The following is a 22,882-nucleotide window of genomic DNA, read 5'->3' on the forward strand; positions in this document are numbered from 1 at the left end:
TGTATTGAGGGGGCCATCTTGATAGAGGTAGGGCTTTACTTTCCTACATCAGAGACTCCAGCAAGAGGAACAATGAGCATCACAGAAGTGACATTGCCAAATCTCACTCCAGATCTCCTAAGGTAGCCCGTAGATGATTTGAGTTCCAACAGGCTGACTGTACCCAAGTTGATCGATGGAATCAAAGGATGGATGGTACAATCAGCTTGTCCATACATTAATCAAGATTCATCAGCTGCTGAACCAGCCTAATTGTTATCCACATATGACCGGCTGAAGAGTCAACATTAAAGTAAATGGAAACACCCCCCCACCACCCTTATAAAACAATCCATTCAGTTTCAAATTGAAATAAAAGGCAAAACATTTGTGTATACAAAAAACGTTATACCCTCTGTTCTCAGCTGCATAGGGAAGTGAGGGAGGAGAAACAGCAGGACATTGATCTTTACAGATCACCATATTTCTCCAGGGCAAAGGAAATGACCTTTCTGAATACAAACTGCGCTATATAAATATCATGTGTATAATACAAAACAAATATTAGGCTGCTACTTTCCACTTTAAAAAAATTATAATAAACAAATCATATTCTGTAATAACAAAATATATGTGCAGCGCTCTAAATAATAAAGTGATAATCAAAAAAAGTCCATAAATCAAGAGTCCTTTTGTAATCACCATGTGAATTGAATTATAACTGCTAAAGGAAAATCACCACGTGACTGTTTAAATATCTTCAAAGTGCTGTGCTCCCCCTTCAGGTGTGTACTCACCAAATTTATTTGCCTCCCACTCTCATGGTTGGCAAATACGCTTTTGTGTAAATTTATATTCTTCCAGAAAAAGATGTTCCCTCATATCATAAATCGATTCCTCCCAAGAATGGTTCAAATGCTCCAATGCTATTGCCTCTGATAATGACTCTCCACAGACATCACATAAAAGAAAAAAAATAGAGACCCGACATGGTGCAGTACCATTTAAAATCATTTAATCTCTGCCCAGAGAATCTCACTTACAAGAACATAGTATAAAATAAACCCAAAGATATATATATCTCCATGTATCGGTAGTATCAGAGAGGGAAAACCGTACAACGCTCTCACCACTGCTGGTCCTTGCTCTCGGACAGTCCTGCATCACTTCTGGTTACTGCTTAGCCAATCACTGCCGCGTTACGTCACTTCCGGACATAGGTAGCACACCCTATGAATAAGTCCAGAAGTGACTAAATGCATCAGTGATTGGCTAAGCGATAATCGGAAGTGACGTACTTTGGAACCGGAAGTGATGCAGGACTGTCCGAGAGCGAGGACCGGCAGTGGTGAGAGCGTTGTACGGTCTTCCCTCTCTGATACTACCGATACATGGAGATATATATATCTTTGGGCTTATTTTATACTATGTTCTGTAAGTGAGATTCTCTGGGCAGAGATTAAATGGTTTTAAATGGTACTGCACCATGTCGGGTCTCTATTTTTTTTTTCTTTTATGTGATGTCTGTGGAGAGTCATGATCAGAGGCAATAACATTGGAGCATTTGAACCATTCTTGGGAGGAATCGATTTATGATATGAGGGAACATCTTTTTCTGGAAGAATATAAATTTACACAAAAGCGCATTTGCCAACCATGAGAGTGGGAGGCACATAAATTTGGTGAGTGCACACCCGAAGGGGGAGCACAGCACTTTGAAGATATTTAAACAGTCACGTGGTGATTTTTCTTTAGCAGTTATAATTCAATTCACATGGTGATTACAAAAGGACTCTTGATTTATGGACTTTTTTTGATTATCACTTAATTATTTACAGAGCGCCGCACATATATTTTGTTATTACAGAATATGATTTGTTTAGTACATTGATTTTGCAAGTGAAAACTGTGCAGGGGGGAGCATGTCAGCAGAAGTGTGATCATTGGAGAAGATCACATTGAGTCCCAGCACAGCCAGAAAACTGATCGCACTGTGCTCTCATGCTTAGTGTGGTCAGTTTTTAATAGAAAAGCAGAGGGACTGGCAGGAACACCAGTGATTTCACACAAAGGAAGCAATACAAAGAGAACAGGATACTTTTTCATGCAAGTACATGGTACAGCAGGTACATATCAGTACTATGAAATGTTGGGTTTACATATTCTTTAACTGAGCCTTACATTCACTCTGCAAATATAAAGCGAACAGACTGGTGGCACCCGCTGATACAAGGAAGCGCACAGTTTTTTTTCAGGAGGAATTTAGGACCACATGCACATTGCTCAGAGTACTGTTTATGCACAACTAACACTTCTCAATGTTACATATAACATTGGAAACCTTCAATTTTTTTAGTTCAACTTTAAAAATGAATGGCACTGCAGCGGAAAGTAAATTTTTCAGTGTTTCAGTAATGTGCTCCCTGGCACATGCATTGTCACAGCACAGCAATGTGAACTTCATGTTAGTTAACTGAAAATATTGGGAGTAGTTGTATAGTGAGGCAGGCTTTTATAGCAGGTGGTAAAGTGGGCTAGTGAGAAGAGCTACGTAGAAGGAGGAGCAGATAGGTTATATAATTATAGGTTATATAATTGGAGGAATCACAGAAACAGGTAAAAGAAGGAAATATTGCAGTGCTTATCTATTTTAAGAGGTGGTATAGGCAGAAGAACTGAGACTGGAGGAGTTTTTTTTGTAGAGGAAATGGTATTGGAGAAATGTGAAGTATTGTGGGGAGTGGCTGCAGAAAGACAGGAGCTGCGCAGGTTTCATATGGAGGCGTTAAACTCATTATTTACTCTTAGCAACTCCCCAGATGTTTTATAAGACCTGCAATCCTCTCTCAGATTGTAGAACCTCGATTCTTGATTTAGCTGGTGTTGTTTCTGCTGGAGGAAAAAGTGATAATTATGTCCGGGATCCTGTTAATCCTGTTTGTTGCAGAGGAAGGGTGTGGAAACAGTTAAGAGGGCGGTAGTGGTGTTAAATTCCCAGTGTATGTATGTCTCGGTTGCTTTACTCAGTATAAAGCCCTACTTGTCTCTACATATGCCCCTGCCCCGGGGGGGGCATTTAATCGTCCACTCTCCTACCTTAAAGGGGGATCCTTCAGTGTTGAGAGAGTGCTCAGGCATTGTCAATGGGGCAAGCATTTTTCTCCCGGCCTGTGATCCCGGCCCTGAGGGGTGAGTACAAATGCAGTAGCCATAATTAACCCTTGTGAGCCACTATTGGCAATGGCGTTATTGTTAAATTATGCTTGTGAGATCAGTTTCAGAATGCATGACATATGTGTTGCTAAGGCTATGTAATTGAACAGTAGAATTTTAACAAGCAGTACTATTTTATTGTGCTATATAATGTTGCTTGCTTTACGTTATTTTATAATCTCCAGATCATTTTTAATAATTACTATGTATACAGTGAGTGTGTGAAATGTACTTGCAAAATTCTTTCTCTGCTAAACTGGTATTTTTGTTGGTGCTGTTTTTGTTCTGTTTTTAAGTGTATACAATCTACAGAATTTAGATTTTCATTTGTAGCTTGTACAGTTAATTTTTTATCCATGTAAATTTACAGTTTTAGATTTACAGCTTTCTGTTTCAATTAATGTTTCCCTGATGAACTAAAGATATGCAAAAACTTTAATTTCCTTGTAGAAAGTACACATAGTCTAATCAGAAAAGCCTGTCCCATGCAAGCTTACTGTAGAGAAAGACCCTTTCTAACTATGTGGAAGCAGTGGTTTCTCTGCAGAGGTCTAATACCCCTTGCTAAGTCAGATCTATAGCTCTGCAGTCAGCAAGATCATGCTCCCTGTCAAATGGATTGATCTTACTCAGCAGAAGACTGGTCAAGGGCTCATTCACACAGGCGCTCAGCCTTATGCAGCAACCAGAGCTGTTTGTTAAGCCACCCACAGAAAGTGAATAGGTACGCGTCGTCTGTACGAACCCGCACAGTCAAGTTTGACAGGGACGCAGAGACAGTTGCACAGATCTGAGTGCACAGGCTCTGCCTCGGGGTCCATGCACCTGTTATGTTTGGCTGTGTTAGTGAGTCCGCACTGCTGTTTCGTACCCATTCATTTTCTATGGGCTGCCTGCATGCAGCTAAGTGGCGGATAAAAAGTAAATACAGCTCTGGGCACTGCACAGGGCTGAGGACCATGTGCATGAACCCAGAACCTTTGCAGCGAGAAACCGTCCTCTGCAGCATGCTGCCAGGAGGTTTTTTTTTTCCAGGTTCATGTGATCCAGCTCCCCTGTGTCAGGGAAACACTGACAATGGATGGCCCATTGAAGCCTATGGGTAATGTCATCACTCCAGGCTTCACTAGTCAGAGTGCTCTTTCCTGTCACATGCAGCTATTGCTGGTTGACACAGGGGAGATCTCTTGACCGGAGTGGCCTGAAAATAGGTAACTATATACATTTTGCATGGGTTAGTTAGAATAGGAGGAAGGAGGGGACAGTTTTAAGGCTATTTAGGTGTAAGCGAGAATTTCACTTTACAAGCACCATTATAAGGTATCTGCCCTGTTAAGAGTGCCTCAGGTTCAGTAAATTGGCTAACTACAGGGCTTGTATTGTAAAATGAAACACCAACTCACAGCTATTGTGTAGCACTGCAAAGCAGAGCTTGTGTATGTAATGATCAAACACGACTGCCCCTTGTACATATACCCTTACAATCAGTAATTCTTAATGGCTGGATTTATCACAATCTGATTATAGGTACACCTTAAAGGAATAACTCCTAACCCCCACTGTTGGAGTGTGACTAGCTTTGTCAAATACCTTCTTTCCTCTCCCAGTATCTTCACTGTGCAGCCCTGTACAGTGCCAACCCCCATTAGTACCTTGAGCTGGTCCTCTTCCTAGTGGGCTTGAGTGCCCCAGTGCCATTCATTCACTGGGTGGCTGGAGACGTCCATGATTGCAGGCCGTTCTTGGGAAGATTCAGGAAAATGAAAGTAAAGCTGAGCATACACTGTTCTTTTTTTTTTTTTTTTTGTGTTCAGGTAGAATCCTCTATCCCTGCAAATGAGATGGAAGGAGAAATGTCCCCCCGGTTGGGACACCCACTGCTGTAAGAATACACTGCTGCAGCCGCTGTTCAAAAATAATTTTCAAGCATGTCCATTAAACAGAATTTGATCTAATGTCCAACTATTGTCAAATGGGACCTGCCACACACTGTATGGAATTTGGCCAGTCCCTGCCTGCTTAAGTTTTCCATCATACTAGCTGCATTCATGGCAGGTAGGAGGGTTTGCTTAAAGGACAACTTCACTTTCAGGCAAAGTGCAGTTAACCTTTTTGGCAACTCAGCTGCCTGACTTTAAAAAAGCCTTTTGACATGGTTGCCCTGTATGTATTACATGATCTGTAGCCATTGCAATAGGTTTCCTAGCTTGAAGAAATTTTGCTTTGGGAGACTTATGCTGAACAAGATGCAGTGTTTTTTGTGCTCTTGTTTAAAGAAGTTCTGCCTCCACCTCTCTGTGTTGAGAAAAACAATATAGTGCCACTATGGTATGTTAGTTGCCTGTTTTCATTCTTAAAGCTTAAAATGGTTGAAAAGACAGAAGGGTTTTTTTAACTTCATACATTCATCCATTGGCTCCTTCTGCTGTCAATCACAACCAGTGGGGATGGAGCAAGGGTGGGGCCAAGATGAGCTCTCTGTGTCTTATGGACACAAAGGACTGGCTCGGGAGCAAGCACATACGAGTGCACCCGTAGCACGCGGTTTGCTATGGTGGGCACTCAGCAGGGGGATGGAGCCAGGAGCGCTGGCAGGGGACTCAAAAAGAGGAAAACTCATTGTACAGAGCAGGTAAGTATAACATGTTTGTTATTTATAAAAAAAAATTAGAATCACTAAATACAGTCAAAAAACAAAAATTACACATATGCTTCAGGGGTGTGGAAATTTTTTAAAAAACTACTTGTCCAGGGACTAAATCGGTATCCAAATCTACTTGTTCCTCATGACAATCTACTTGTCCAAATAAAAAAAATATTTTTTTTACCCAAAACCATATTTAAATCAGAGGTGCTTTTAGGAATGTCTGGGGCTTTTAAAAACAAAAGGGGTTTTATGGTGACTTAGACGTTTCATTTTTTAACATTGCAGTGTTTATCTTGTCCTCCCCTCCCTGCCTGTCTCCAGCACCGCACCTGGGGACTAGCAGGGAGCAGAGAGATCTTACAGTGTAATGAGTACTGATTGGCTGCTCATCAGGAAAGGAGAGAGTCAGGCTTATCCTTTTTGCTGCCAGAGCCGTTTTTGCACAAGATTAAAAAAAAATCATTTTAGGCCTGAAGATTACACAAACCCCCCAAACATTATATATTTTATGAAATCGGAGACCCGAGAGAATAAAATAGTGGTAGTTCCAATTTTTTATGTCACATAATATTACTGCAAAATTTCAGTAGAATATGCAAGTTAGTTAATTTTAGGGCTCAAAAAAAAGCAATAAATTACCTTATTTCTTCGTAAAATGTAAAAGATGAGGCACTTGTGAAATGGCGACGAACTTTGGTACCCTATATTTTCTATAGGCTATGCTTTTAAAGCCCCTTATAGGTCATCAGTATAGTGTTATGGAGGAGGTCTGGTGCTAGAATTATTGCTCTCATTCTGGCATGCACGTTGATATGTAACGTGTATCGCAATCGGCATTCGTAAGCGCCCCATTGTGTGCATTTATGTTTGTAAGTGATGTTATGACCTTGGGTGTAACTTACATTTTTTACAATGAAACAAAAAATATTTTTTTTTTGCTTAATTTTTTGTTTTCATCACATAGGGGACAATGTCCCCTATGTGACGATTTTTGCTGACAGGTTCTCTTTATTGAGACATCCATGGTCTAAAAGACCTTGGATGTCTCCCCTGAATGTAATGCAGTGCACATCGCACTGCATTACATTCTTTCCCGGCCTCAATTGTCGGGAATCTCTCAATGGGGGATCAAGACAAGGAGGAGAGTGGATGTGTCCGCTCTCCTCCCTCCCCTCTAGCCGCCAGTGGTGAGGCAGTCCTGGGCCCGCAGATGGGCAAGCGGGAGACAGTGGGCGAGAGGAGCTTCACACAGGGGCCGCCTGAATATTTCAACCTGACAGGGGAGCCCTGCTGCTTGCCTGCAGTAGGGCTGAATGTAAAAGAAAAACTAGCTGTCCAGTGCCCGGAACTACATGTCCTGGGCTTTGGGCGATAGGAATTCAACATCCCTGTGCTTCAAGTTTAATTTCTCCTTTATTTTCATACTGTTTGTTTAGAATTTTGTATATGTTTAGTCCTCATAAATAACCTTAGAATAGTTACAGGGATCCCCATCAGCATTTCCTTTATGCCTGTGTTTACAACACATTCTGCTCTGGAGATATCCCCTTCTCCTTTTACCCCCTATAGCCACCCATTCAGATGCACTGAGAGCAGGAGTGTAAGTGATGAGCCTTCCTGAAAGAGCACATCCCTTGCATCCCTATAGATGAGCATATCCCTTCTGTGCAATCAAATGTCACTGCGTTCAGCCCAGTGCTGAAGACATTACTGTCACCTGATAACCCAAAACTATATTTAACATATATTTTCTCAGTGAATTGAAAGTGTTACATATAAATAAACAATACTGCAAACAAACCCAGTGTATATATATCCAAAATAAATCCAAATACACTGCATCCTAATATATCATACAAAACAAAAACAACTTAATAACAACAAGGATTTATTAATAACAATAACAAATTATTTCTGGTGTCCACATATGTACAAAGTGCCCATATATATTTCTTTACATCAGTGGATGGCTTTCATCCAGTGCCTGTTCACTTCAAATAATGAAATGTACTTGTGCTCCACCTCCACAAGTGCAAACACTGTACTCTCCAGATCTTTATGCTGATCTTTTTCAAGAAAAGGCAAATGAGCTCATGGGTGTTTTTAAACTGCTTTTCTGGGACACTTTTGTGAACAGAACCAAGATGAATACCATCAAAAGAAAGAATCCCATATAATGTAGTACACAAAAAAAAAAATCAAACACTTTGAAAACACATCAGATCTCAATGGGGAAAAATATAATGCTGGATATCTATACTGGTAAGGACTGGGTAATGTGTTAGGAATGTAAGGATGCCCCATCGTTTGATGGAAATGAAAATTATCAACCTACAGAGGACTGAATTCAAAGACACACGGAAAATTGTAGTGAAAAAATGATGCAGCAGGCTAGTCTATTTTGCTGAAATTTATTGCAGCAACTCAAAATGGTACTTAGTAGTTTGTATGGCCCCCATGTGCTTGTATGCATGCCTGACAACATCGGGGCACGCTCCTAATGAGATAACGGATGGCGACCTGAGGTATTTCCTCTCAGATCTGGACCAGGGCATCACTGAGCTCCTGGACAGTCTGAGGTGCAACCTGGCAGCGTTGGATTGACAGAAACATGATATCCCAGAGGTGTTCTAATGGATTTAGGTCAGACGAGTGTGGGGACCATTCAGTGGTATTAATTCCTTCATGCTCCAGGAACTACCTGCATACTCTTGCCACATAAGGCCAGGCATTGTCGTGCACCAGGAGAAACCCAGGACCCACTGCACCAGTGTAGGGTCTGAAAATGGGTCCAAGTATTTCATCCTGATACCTAATGGCAGTCAGGGTGCCATTGTCTAGCCTGTAGAGGTCTGTGCGTCTCTCCATGGATATGCCTCCCCAGACCATCACTGACCCACCAAAACAGTCATGCTGAACGATGTTACAGGCAGCATAATGGTCTCCATGGCTTCTCCAGACCCTTTCACGTCTGTCACAGGTGCTCAGGGTGAACCTGCTCTTGTCTATAAAGAAACACAGGGCGCCAGTGGTGGACCTGCCAATTCTGGTGTTCAATGGCAAATGCCAATTGAGCTCTATGGTGCCAGGCTGTGAGCACAGGGCCCACCAGAGGACATCGGGCCCTCAGGCCACCCTCATGAAGTCTGTTTCTGATTGTTTGGTCAGAAACATTCACACCAGTTGCCTGCTGGAGGTCATTTTGTAGGGCTCTGGCAGTGCTCATCCTGTTCCTCCTTGCACAAAGGAGCAGATACCGGTCCTGCTCATAGGTTAAGGAATGTCTACGGCCCTGTCCAGCTCTCCTAGAGTAACTGCCTGACTTTTGGAATCTCCTCCATGCTCTTGAGAATGTGCTGGGAGACACAGAAAACCTTCTGGCAATGGCACGTATTAATGTGCCATCCTGGAGGAGTTGGACTGCCTGTGCAACCTATGTTGGGTCCAGGTATTGCCTCATGCTACCAGTAGTGACACAGACCTAGCCAAATGCAAAACTAGTAAAAAACAGGCAGAAATAGATGAGTAGGGAAAGAAATGTCAGTGGCCTCCACTTGTAAAACCATTCCTGTTTTGGGGGTCGTCTCATTGTTGCCCATCTAGTGCACCTGTTAATTTCATTAACACCAAAGCAGCTGAAACTGATTAACAACCCCCTTTGCTACTTAACTGAACAAATCAATATTCCAGGAGTTTAATTGACTTGATGCTGCATTCTGATTAAAAAGTGTTCCTTTTAAAACTGATTGTTTTTTAACCTGCAAGAAATATTCTTACGTCACTGAAACAGACAAAGCAGCTTCATGCCAGACTTGGGCTACTGATCTCCAGTGCTAGGTTCCTCCTGCCTAATACCCTAAGGGGTGGAGAGACAATAGGAAAAACATTGACACTGTCCTGTGACAAATGCTCTCCAACTGTGCTCTATGAGTAAAAAGAAGAATGTATGATATTTGTCAAGTCAAATGAAAAAGTGTATAACTTTCAGAGTTCAAACTGTATGTATATAGAATAGTTTTGCCAAATGGTCCACCCTAGATCTGGGGAAGATGGAATAGGCTTGATGATTACATCTCTGTGTATTTGTTGTTGCCAAAGTGTCAGTACTCTGTGTGAAAATTACATTCCTGTTCTTTTGTTGAGAATTTTTCATCTGCAAGCTACTGCCTTTTTAAGTGGTTGTTCTCACTCTTGGACTAGCGGACAAAGGAACCTATCTCCTTTTTAAAGGTGTAAAGGGATGTGCACATATCTTGCCTACAGTTTTATGAAGATGGCACATTGACAAATTAATTGTACTTTAGAAAGGACAAAATGGTCTGCAGCTAAAAGTTTGAAACTGATTTATAGACTAGCTTTCATTATTCCCACAGAGCCATATTTTACCAGTTTCACACAGCTCCTAACTTGTTTACCCCAAGAGTACAAGTTTTTCTTGATTTTATATTAGTATATCTTTCTCTTGGTTAGTCATTAGAGGGTTAATTCCCCTAATTAAGTGCTGTACACTCCCTGTATTGTGTAATACATAGTGACAGGTCTCTTCTGCACGTAAAAATGACAGTGCAATTGGTAGCCTACCCGCTGCACGCCTTTATAGAAAATTCCAAAATCCTATCTTGTTCCACGATATAGCAGCATCTGTTAACTTTTCTGTGTGTCTGTAGAGCGAATGCATTGTCTTTAGTAGCATGTTCATTAGCAATTAGAAGGAAAAAAAATACATGACGGTGCCAGCATTCATGTGTGTTAGGCTCCAGTTACCATATAACATACTGTTTTCATATATATGCATGTGGGGATGTCTCAAATTTTTTTTGCTTTTCTATTTTTTTTCATATGTCTCTTTAATCACTTGACCTCCAGAAGATTTACCCCCCTTCATGACCAGGCCATTTTTTGTGATGAAAATAAAACAACTTTTTTTTACTTTCTGCTATAAAACATATCCAATACAAAAATTTAAAAAATCGAATTTCTTCATAAATTTAGGCCAAAATGTATTCTGCTATATAGTTTTGGTAAAAAAGAAAAATCCCAATAAGCGTATATTGACTGGTTTGCACAAAAGTTATAGTGTCTACAAATGGTGGTATATATACTGGAATTTTTTTTTTAAACTAGTAATGGCAACAATCTGCGACTTATAGCAGGACTTTAATAGTGCGGCAGACAGTCTGACACTAACTGATACTTTGTGGGAACCAGTGACACTAATACAGTGATCAGTGCTAAAAATATGCACTGTCACTGTATTAATGACACTGGCTGGGAAGGGGGTTAAATACCTAGGACAGGAATGTCAAAATGGCGGCCGTCCTGCTGTTGTGAAACTACAAGTCACATTATGCCTCTGCCTTTGGGAGTTATGCTTGTAACTGTCAATCTTGCAGTGCCTCATGGGACTTGTAGTTTGGCAACAGAGCCGCCAGTTTCATACCTGTGATCTAGGGTGATCAAAGGGTTAATTGTGTGCCTTGCTAGAGTGTGTGTGCTGTTTATACTAGGCAATCTGCTAGATTTTTTTTAGCTGAATAAAATCTAGCAGATCGCCGTTGACATAACACAGCTATGCCTTGTTTACAGAGCTGTGTTATGTCAGTTTCCTCGGTGATCAACAGGTGCTGACGCTCAACCATTGGCTTGCACCTGTTGATTGGCTTCTGCTGTGTCCACTCACAGCAGAAGCGGCGCTCCGGTGGCAGGCCCATGCTCCCCAGTGCCGAAGTTCAGAATCACATTTATATATGTCATTTTGCACAGAACTTCCACCCTGTAGCAGTAAATCTGCTATAAGGCGGACAGCAAGTGGTTAAAGGTTTAATATTTTCTTTTTTACACTATTATTTATGCCTTAATGGCGACCAATAGCTCCCCATGTCATAGCATACAGGTGACAAGTCCTCTTTGTGGCAAGGATGGGGCAGTGTTTGCAAGGAAAAGAGAGGATTGGTGTTTACAGTGAGGGAGCAGTGCGTACATACAGGCTCCTTCACTTGCTGGGACTGAATGTCATTGCCGACTCTGAATGCTATCGGCAACTCCTTTGTTTACATCAGAAGGAGCTGTCATTTAGCCCCGCCTCTGAAGTAATGTGGTGGGGTCACTCCGTGACATCCACACTTCCTCTACTGCAGCGACAAGGACGAATGGACAGCTTCTTCTAAGGTAAAGTATATAAAACTGCAAGCACTTGCATTCAGAGCCTGCAAGTGAGAGAACCTGTCTGTACACACTGCCCCCTCACTGTGAACACTGATCCTCACCTCTCCTGCCTTTCTCTGTGCACACATTGCCCCATCCTTTTGTTTACATTCTGCTGTCAGCGGGAAATCCCCACTAACAGCAGAGATGAGTCACTGGCTGTTGGGACACTGGCAGGTGCTGGCTCCTTATAACCAATGCAAAAACGGATTGTTTACATCCATTTAGGTCCCCTTGTGGTTAAAAAAAAATGGATCTTAACGGATGCGGATGTAAACAAATGATTATCCTTTTGTCCATAGAAATGCATTGATGTCCATTTTTCATCCTTCAACCGATGGATGAAAAACTAACAAACGGTCCACATGTGTGAAAGGGGCCTTGGTAAGCAGTTTATTACTGTTTTTAGTATGCGTGCGCATGTCTCATGAAATCCTCTGCTACTTTGCAGTCCCCCAGGAACAGTAACGCATCTTCCTTGACGACTATGTGCAGCTGCTTCCACGATGGCTCCTCCAGTGAAACTAGGATTATTGTATTCATTGATCAGGTGTGCCAAACATGGAGCTATGTATATACATGCCTGCATTTTATTCCTCAGGCAAGTCTGACTCTGCTCCTTTCCATTAAAACAATGGCCTGCTGCTGCATCACAAGCTCCATCTGTTTTTCCTGTCAGCCACCAGTGCTGTCTTGAGATATGTGACAACTGGCAGGTATAAGCGGTGTAATTTTCTATACACTCATTAGTTGGCACCCACTGTCATCCGTTTCCAGATGACTCGTCGTATTGGGAAGTGCAGAGATAGTTTCAGCCCTGCCGTGCGAATGCAATATTTCGTAACAATGAAATGAATACAGCTTTGCTGTGGACAGTATAGCTCCTATTGGGCTTGTAGATTTGGGGTGTTTGAGGAACGGGATGTTACCAATGGGTCACTGATGGATCAGAAAATAATGAAAGGCTTTTACCTGTGTTAAATATGCAAAGAACAGTGCACTGCAATCCTGTTTGCCCAACACAGCACAACGCACCACACACCGCCCAACATTGCATATTACTACAACATATGAGCATTAGCATCTATAGTACCGGAATAATAAAACTGTGATCAGTCATAATCTAATTGGATGCCAGCTATAGGTTCTCTTTTGTATGGTCAGGTGAGGTCCAATAGAATGACTGTGATGTATTTCCTTTAACTTTACTTTTTGGTAAAGAAATGGTTTGCTATTTTGGAAGAACAGGTATGCCAGCTAGCATTCTTAGATTTTTATTAATCTATTCAGTGGTTGCATTATCATAGTCATTCTGTTTTTAAAGTCACACCAAATGATATCCTTATTTTCCAAAAACAATCCATACACATCCAATTGCCTATGTTCCCTTAATCTGCTTTTATGAAACCATTTCCTACTGTGTGTCTCTGCCTCCTTGAATGTCCTCTGTGAGCTCTTCGGCAGTGCAGAGTTAAGAATACATACTTGATTAGAATCTTTCCTTTTTGAACCTGTGTTTAGCGCCACTTTAAAATAATTTTGAGCTCACAGTTAAATTATCTGCAGTACGTTATTTAATATAGAATTAAAAAAAGAACCTCTAAGATCCTCAGCGACATACTTCTTACCAATTTTACCAAGGATTCACAGAATATTTCCAAATAGATGTGAGTCTTGGGTTAAAGTGGTGTGAATCTTGTGTGAAAACACTTATACATAAGTAGTTTTTTTCATGCAGCCAGTGGGCCAAAAAAGCAGATTCCTCCATCCATACAAATGAGGTGTATTTGAGGAATCCTTCCCCTGCTGTCACAGTGTTTCTGACAACAGGACCTGGAAACTGTCAGAATACATTGATGAGCAGCTGCTGCTACTAAGTCCTCATGCACACTGGACATTTTGATAACGCTGGTAACGTTAGCTGTGTAAAGTCACATTAACAACCTGAGTTTTTCAGCTTTTATTTTAGTGTTTTGCTGCGTTTAGTGGCGTTTTGCCGCGTTTGCGTTTTTTAGAGTTTTTGTTACTAAAAGAAACAAATTTTTTTGGTCAAAAAAAGTCCAAAAACGCCAGTTTGCGACTTTTTGCTGCGATTTTTAGCTTTTTACTGCGTTTTGCCGCATTTGTCATCATTAGAGCGTTTTTACAGATAATAAAACTCTTCTAGAAACCCACTAGTTCTGGATTTTGTTTCCAGCCAAAAAACCTTGATTACAGTCTGTGTGGATGGACACATAGGATAACATGCTAGGGGGTTTACTAGCTGTAGAAAAAAAATGTCAAAAGCCAAAAACAGCAGCTGTAAAAACGTCCAGTGTGCATGAGGACTAATTGCCAAAAATTTTCCAACTTGTCCATTTCTAACGATTGAGCAGGGATGGCCACACACTGGTTCCTGCTGAACCGGCAGAAATTCGATCAGTCTTTGTCTAGCTTAATGTCTCATTCAAACCATGTGCAGAGATGTCCATTTTTCTGCATTTTTTTTTTGGCATGCAGACTCATTGAAGCATGCATGAAAACTGACGTAAACTGATGTATCTGCAAGTGAAATCTGTGTATCAGTTTTTCTGCATGTATGGTGTAAATGAGGCCTACGTGTTTGACACCGCATTTCCAACTACCATAATATAATGTGTAAAACAGGAGTATGCTTTCTGATTTTTTCTAAAATTTGTGCAGTTGCATGTTGGCTATTGCCTGTTCAAGTGGTGTGGTTGATCAATTACACTTCTTCCAGCTCCGGTTCACATATATGCGAATTGGTTGCATTTTGAACTTCAGCGGAACTGCTGAACAAAGTCACACCAGATGGGGCTTGAAATCATGCTGCAAATTGGCCCCAACACTATACTGCCAAAAGTATTAGGACACCTGCCGTTACATGCACATGAACTTTAATGGCAGATAAGTCTTAGTCCGTAGCGTTCAATATTGAGTTGGCCCAGTCTTTGCAGCTATAAAAGCTTCAACTCTTCTGGGAAGGCTGTCCACAAGGTTTAGGAGTGCGTCTACAGGAATGTTTGACCATTCTTCCAGAAGTGCATTTATGAGGTCAGGCACTGATGTCAGATGAGAAGGCCTGACTCGCAGTCTCCGCTCGAATTCATCCCAAAGGTGTTCTATTGGGTTGAGGTCAGAACTCTGTGCAAGCCAGTTCCTCCACCCCAAACTTGGACCTTGCTTTGTGCACTGGTGTGCAGTCATGTTGGAACAGGGAGGGGCCATTCCCAAACTGTTCCCACAAAGTTGGGAACATGAAATTGTCCAAAATGTCTTGGTATGCTGATGCCTTAAGAGTTCCCTTCACTAGAACTAAGGGGCCAAGCCCAACCCCTGAAAAATGACCCCACACCTTAATCCTCCCTCCACCAAACTTTGCACTTGGCACAATGCAGTCAGGCAACTACCCTCCTCTTTGCAACTGGCAAACCCAGACATGTCCATTGGATTACCAGACAGAGAAACGTGATTCGTCACTCCAGAGAACACGTCTCCACTGCTCTAGAGTCAAGTGGTGGCGTGCTTTACACCACTGTATCCGACACTTTGCATTGCACTTGGTGATATCAGGCTTGGATGCAGCTGCTCGGCTATGGAAATCCATTCCATGAAGATCTCTACACACTGTTGTGCTGATTTGAGGGCCACACGAAGTTTGGAGGTCTTTAGCTATTGACTCTGAAGACAGTTGGTAACGTCTGCGCACTGTGCGCTTCAGCATGCACTGTCATTTTACGTGGCCTACCACTTTGTGGCTGAGTTGCTGTTGTTCCCAGTTGCTTCCACTTTGTTATAACACCACTAACAGTTGACCGTGGAATATTTAGTAGCAAGGAAATTTCATGGATAGACTTATTGCACAGGTGGCAACCTACAACGGTACCATGCTTGAATTCACTGAGCAACTGAAAGAGACCCATTCTTTCACAAATGTTTGTAGAAGCAGTCTGCATGCCTAGGTGCTTGATTTTATACACCTGTGGCCATGAGGTGATTGGAACGCCTGAATCCAATTATTTGGAGGAGTGTACCAATACTTTTGGGAATATAGTGTATGTGAACCTAAGCTGAACCTCTTTCTTGATTTTTATTATAGAGAGGAGCAATCGTATTTAGGACATGTCTTAAAAACCTGTAGTTTCTCTTGCGATTGCCGTAAGTCATGCATTGAAGATCATAGGCATTAGATAACCACCTCTTCCAGCTGATAATTACTTCTTGTACTTAGTTTTCATTTTCCTTTTTACAGTAGATGAAAGGATCCATCCCACCTGCAGTGAGATTTTCCAAAAAGTTGGAATTAGCCTCCTATGAGATAATGACATCTTCTGTATCGATCAATTATATTCACCTTTTTTGTTTTTGTTTAATGGTGTTTGTTTGTAGACGTGTATAATTTATGTTCAGTAACCCTTAAACTTCGAATGCGTCAGTACATCAATTCCTCATTCGCCAACAATTCTAAAAAGGCAGATGTAAGGCTTAGTGAGAATAATAGTTTTACTGAACAGATATAAGTCAAATTACTATACTTTACATTTCCTCTCAGAAGAATGTTATTTTACACAGAAATCAAAAAGGTAGAAACTTTGCTTAAAGTGTATGTCTGGACCAAATAAAAAAACCTTTATTTAGTATTTCTCTACACTACATGCACCTTTCCCCATTTTTTTTCTCTTTAACCGCTTGCTGACCGCCCTATAGCAGAAATACTGCTACAGGGCGGCAGCGGTGCGCGAATTCACATATATATACGTGATTTTGCATTTCCAGGTAGGGGGCGCGCGCACCCTACCTGCGCCGCCATTCGCGGCAGTCAGTCACTGGGCCCCGCCCAGTAATTACTCGCTGGTGTCTGGTGATTTCTGAAGATCTCTGACGAGGAGGAAGACTGTTTGTTACTAACAGTTCTCCTCCCTGTCAGCTTGGACACACAGCTGTGGATGGCTGTGCACAGCACAACCATCCACAGTAGTGTGATTACAGTGAAACACACACACCTACACCTAGTAAAACACTCCCAGCACACAGTTAACCCTTTAATTGCCCCACATGTTAACCCCTTCCTGCCCAGTGCCATTAGTACAGTGTCAGTGCTTTTTTTAAGCACTGATCACTGTATTGGTGTCACTGGGGACGTCAGTTTCCCCCAGTGTCAGGTTATCCGCCGCAGTCCCGCTATAAGTTGCTGATCACCGCCATTACTAGTAAAAGTGAAAAAAAAATCCCAGCATATAAACAGCCATTTGTAAACGCCATAACTTTCATGCAAACCAATTAATTTACACGTACTGGGATTTTATTTTAGCAAAGACGTGTAGCAGAATACATTTTGACCTAAATTTATGACAATATTTGATTTTTTATAATTATTTTACTGGACCTGTTTAATAGCAAAAAGTAAAAAATATTGTGTTCTTTCTCAAAATTGTCAGTCTTTTTTTTTTTGTAATAGCGCAAAAAAATTAAAACCCGCACAGGTGATAAAATATCACTGAAAGAAAGCTCTATTTGTGGGGAAAAAAGGCCGGAAATTTAATTTGGGAGCAGCATTGCATGACCGCGCAATTATCAGTTAAAGTAACGCAGCTCCGTAATGCAAAAAATTACCTGGTAAGGAAGGGGAGTAAATCCTCTGGAGGGCCAGTGGTTAAAAATGTTGCAAATACAGAAAAATACCCGATAATCCTGTAAGAAATTCATCAAGCTCCTCACTTCCATTTAAGCAGACTAGAATGCCTCTGCTGCGCTGGAATCCCAAGTACGGTTATCAGCTTTGCTGGAGTCCTCCCCTGATGGGCTACAGAACTACTTGGGATTTCAGTCAAAGGCAGTAAAGTATAACAATAGGACAGAGCTACCCTTCCCATCAATAACCCAATGTGGCATCAGTGTCAACAATATAAACAAACAATAAATGTGAAAAACAATAGCATGTCTACCAAATAAACGTACACTTAAATGTGAATAAAAATCCAGACTCCTGCAGCATTAGATGGCAGCAAAAAAGAAATGTAAGGTCTAAAACGCTTTGTGTCCTTTACTGTGCAATCAGTTATTCTCTGAGGTCTCTATATACTCTCCATTTAGCATATCACATGGAAAATTATTTATAAACATCCTGCAAAGTTTCATTCTGTTTTAAAACCTTATGAAATGGCGGTAGACACACAAAACAATGCACTCCAATCTGTGCACTAAAAATCTCAAGCTTTTTAGGACTTGGAACAAGCTACTTGTATGCTCCTGCATCACAGCTCTTTCTGCTGTGTACTGCGTATATTTACACCATCCAGCTCTTCCGCACTCAATACCTCATCATAATAACTTATTTCTAACCATGGAAGATTTTCTACTTAGTGCGGAAAGAGGTGTAAATGCTCACTGGATTTCTGGCAGGATTATTAAATATTTTTTGTATTTTCAGTGATTTTGAGAAGGGAAATGTGCACGTATTGCAGGAATGCACTGGATGTTGCTTTTTTTGTTGCCCTATTTTTTTTTTTATTGTACCGAGACATTCTCGAAAGACTACCAAAGCAGTTTTGGAACTGTTTACCAGTTTAACAAATTAGATATATCTTTTTTCCACTCATTTCCTTGTGTGTTGTCTGACAACACATCATCTTTACAGTTTACTTTTTTCTTATTACAGCAGAGGAGGGGGATCCTCCCACAATGCCTCCAGCACCCCCAACTCCACCTGCTAAAAGGAAGAGCAAATTCTCCGGAATAGGAAAACTCTTTAAGCCGTGGAAGTGGAGGAAGAGAAAGAGCAGTGATAATTTTCGTGAGACTTCCGAAGGTAATTTGATTAAACAGTCATTAGTGTTGAAGGTAGATTGGGATTTCATTAAGACTTAGACCATAGTATCCCCATTTATATAGGTGCCAGTACAAATGTGAAGTTCAAAAAGCACATAAATTCTATTTTTTCTATATCTCCTTGGGTTCATAATCCAGGGTTGTATGATTTAAGTTGGTAAATTCTTCCAACCAGTGGCTTCAAGCAGCAGTACTGTGAGAGGCTTTTCCCCTGATTATCCCAGATTGCTAGTTTGTAACACTGTATTTGTCATTCTATTGCTCACCTTAATCTGGCCATACACTATTGGATTTTTTTCCGTTCAGTCTGCAGCCTTAATGAAAGAAAAAAGCTGTTTGATCTATCCATACATTCTAAAGAGTTCAGATGGATGAATCTCCTGCTGCAGCTATTGTATTGTGATAGTTTGTCCCATCATATGCCTATATAGAGACTGCATCTGATTGGATGCATCTGCTGTTTGTCTGAAAAATTTTCCTCCCTTGATTTTTTTAATTGAGGTATATCAGACAGGAGATGACCCAACAGCAGAGGCTGTTTGGGGAGCTCTCACAAGCATTTTTGTACAGGAAATGGCCAACTTTACAGTTCAATTTGAAAAAAATAGCCTGATTCCTTATAGCAGTACCCTAACAAAAAGTTACAGTCCTGGGACCAAAAACAAACTTTGCAAACTAGACTAACTTTATTATACAGTCATGTAACAACTCATCACAAACATGTCCGCAACCCAGTTTAGTTTAAACTCTGCCTTATAAAATATAATATTTTGCAACTATATTGCCATACTATTGATTATAGCTAGGTGTTTTTTTCCTTGTTGCCTTTTTTCCTCTCAAATTCATGCCATTTTTTTTCCCTGCCTACAGTTCTGGAAAGGAAGATCTCTATGAGAAAGCCCAAAGAAGAACTAATAAAAAGAGGAGTCCTCATTGAACTACCAGAAGAAGGTAAGTAGCAAGTCTTTTATTATAACCTTTAAACGTATGTAGGCAACACATATTTCTTAATCGTACAGTACAGGCAAAGTATTTTTAGACCGTGGATTATTGGTTCGTACTTTCAGGTGGTTGGACCCTGGCAAAGCTTTCAAAGACATGCCCCCAGGGTGCATCCCGCATAACCCTACCCTACTCTGTAAGTTTTCAGTTTTGTACTTGTGTCTTAAGGTGTCCTCTTTTCCTTCATTGAGAAATTACACTTAGTGTAAGTATTTTTTTATTTTTCTTTATTATTTTCACTTCAAATTTTTCAGTCAACTTCTCACTGGCATCCAATGTCACAAATAGTAGTGCATTTGGATCAGTGAATCCTCAGCAAACCTTGGGGGCTGTATACCCGGACCATACGCTGTGGGTACGGCCTGCAGTGTTGCTTTGGGCACTGGATCCTGCATGGGTGTTCACCTTTGCACTTGGATCCTGCATGTAGTCAGACGCAGGGTGCTTTACAGATCCAGGTGGTCCATCCCTATAGAGCCCAGTCCTTGAGGACCTATTTGGGCATATGCCAACCAAAGAAGGAGAAGCCTGGACTTTATATACTGTCCAGCATCATAGACCAGAGTAAGACAGGATCACACTGTTTGCTTCTGATTGTTACTGTTAAAGAACAGGGCGATATTTGATTAGTATTCATTACATTGTACAATTTTCACATTTTGGTGCTAAAAACTCAACCACTCAGAGCTTGGTCTGAACTTAGTCTTAGGTGGATGACCCGCAGTGTTAATTTTGTCAAGGAAAATATTTTCCTTGACTAAATTAACACTATTTTAGTCAACTAAAATACGACTAAAACATTTCAGATGATTAAAATACAACTAAAACCAAAATGGCAATTTAGCCAAAACACTAAAATATGACTAAAACTAAAATAGCATTTTATTAAAAGACTATGACTAAAACTAAATTGAAATTTGACGTCAAAATTAATACTGCATATATAAGTAGGGGACATTTACTAAGCTGCTGAAAGAAACAAAAAAATAAGAAAAAGGCTTTTCTTGTTTTTCTTACTATTTTAATGTTGGTAATATATTAAGGTAATATGTACAATGGCATTACAGCCAACAGAGTTTGCAGTTACTTTTTTTGTTTATGAAACTTTGATTTAATTTATAAAGATGTTATATATCACAACGGCTAAATCTGTGTAGTGCGTGTTCAAACCATAATACCATAAATAATAACATGCTATTAGATTTTTACTCCAGGAGTATATAATGAGTTTGGCAGTTCTAGAGAAATGCCTAATTAATGCATTACAATTTAACTAAACCCATTAGATTTTAGTTGACTAACATGTACTGGAGATTTTAGTCAGCTAAAATACAACTAAAACTAAAACAATTCAGATGACTAAAATACGACTGAAACTAAAATGTCATTTTAGCCAAAAGACTATGACTAAAACTAAATCGAAATTTGACGTAAAAAATAACACTGATGACCAGGTGTCATGCCATATTTTATCGCCATGTCAGCTATAGTCCTTTATAAGGTATTTGTGTGCTTCCTCCCGTTCTTTTGCCACAAAGATTCGCTACAGGGTGGTCTGCATGCAAGTTGCTGTGTTCTCCTTCTGGACACGTTCAGCTTATATTCCGCACCCAACTTTGTGAGTGCCCCACAAGGAAGAATACCCTCACACACTGGTATAGTGAAGACGAGGTGAAAGGGAGTCATTGCAAAATAGCAGCCAAACATTCGCTCTACCGTCACACCACTCAATGTGATGATGCACGCCTTGTACTGGAGCAAGAGGAAGCTCTAACAGCAGTCGCTGCATCCACTTCTAGCTCTATTTCAGGCACGCAACAGCCTACTTCACAAAAGTAACAGTTTTTGCATCTATGTCGCAATTCCTCAGACAAATAACAGCCTTAATATAGCCATCTTTGTTCTTGGCTCAGAAACGCCATGCCTCCTCTCCTACTCCCATTTCAGAGTTGAAAACCAATATGCCTACCCCTACACAAGGCAGACACAGATAGGGAAGGAAGAGGACATAGAGGTGGCATTGAAGCTATGGAAAATTGTTTCCCTTAGGTTGCCCTATAAGTGGAAGCTTCATGCAACATACTTGCCATCAAGGAAAACCTCACCGCTACAGTACGCAAAAGCCTTAGCATTGTGCAGTTTGATTCTCCTCTGGGTACACAGACCTTCAAAAACTGTCAAAACGTTCCCTGTTCATGAACAGAATGTGCAATCTATGATGTTGGAGTCACTCCAGAAGGGATTTTTACTCCTTCCAAAATCTTTGTCGAACTCTATTCAGTAAAAGAAGAGTTCACAAACAAGTAGTTTATCCCTGTCGTTGATCTTGCCGTCTTTCTTAAAGTGATACTAAACACACACTGTTTAATTTACATTATCCCTTCTTTTTTTGGATGTGGATGATGGCACTGTAAATATTTTAATAAAAAAAAATCTAATTACCTTTTTTCCTAATTGATATACAGCTGTCACATGACCCTTTTCTTTCCCAGCCTGTCTGCAGGGAAACTGTAGACAGAAGAGCTTCTAGTCCTCTGCCGCTGGTCACTTGTTCAAAATAAAAATAACAGCCTTTGGAATACAGAGTAAAAATAATTTAGTTAAAATCAATAAACTGTTTTAAATTGTTAAACAAATATATATTTGAAATCAAATCTTTATCAGTTTTTTGACAATAGCATGGTGTGGTGTCATGCCCCTCAAGCTTGTGTCTTTGAATAACGGAGGCGAAGACCCCAACAATCAGGTTGCCATACTCTGCCCCATTGTGTTTAGCTGGTTAGTGGGCATGGAGAGGAAGCGAGGGGAGTGTCATCTACCAGAGTGTATACACCCACATGTATGTCTCCATAGGCACATGAGCTGTTAAGAAAAAAAATTGAATGGGGAAAAGGGGATTTAATTGTCATTGTTGGTGCTAGATGGGCTGGTCTGAGTAATTCAGAAACTGCTGATCTACTGAGATTTTCACACACAACCATCTCTAGGATTTACAAATAATGGTCTGAA

General features: G+C 40.7%; 1 protein-coding gene across 5 annotated transcripts in view; it reads left to right on the forward strand.

Moving 5' to 3' along the window:
• PHACTR4 (phosphatase and actin regulator 4) overlaps positions 1–22,882 on the forward strand; it is a 134,883-nt gene that overhangs the window by 76,682 nt on the left and 35,319 nt on the right. For 4 of the 5 annotated variants that reach the window (XM_089686260.1, XM_089686259.1, XM_089686262.1 and 1 more), the window contains 2 exons: positions 18,702–18,851; positions 19,742–19,822. In XM_089686260.1, the coding sequence (XP_089542386.1) occupies positions 18,702–18,851; positions 19,742–19,822 (231 nt within the window). Of the gene's footprint in view, positions 1–2,850; positions 3,169–18,701; positions 18,852–19,741; positions 19,823–22,882 lie in introns of those variants that run through there. The other variant, XM_089686258.1, reaches the window with a different exon arrangement.

The sequence above is a fragment of the Staurois parvus genome, unplaced genomic scaffold (genome assembly GCF_062004578.1).
Source record: "Staurois parvus isolate SC_StPar_1 unplaced genomic scaffold, SC_StPar_1.0 ptg000394l, whole genome shotgun sequence".
NCBI classification, from domain to species: Eukaryota; Metazoa; Chordata; class Amphibia; order Anura; family Ranidae; genus Staurois; species Staurois parvus.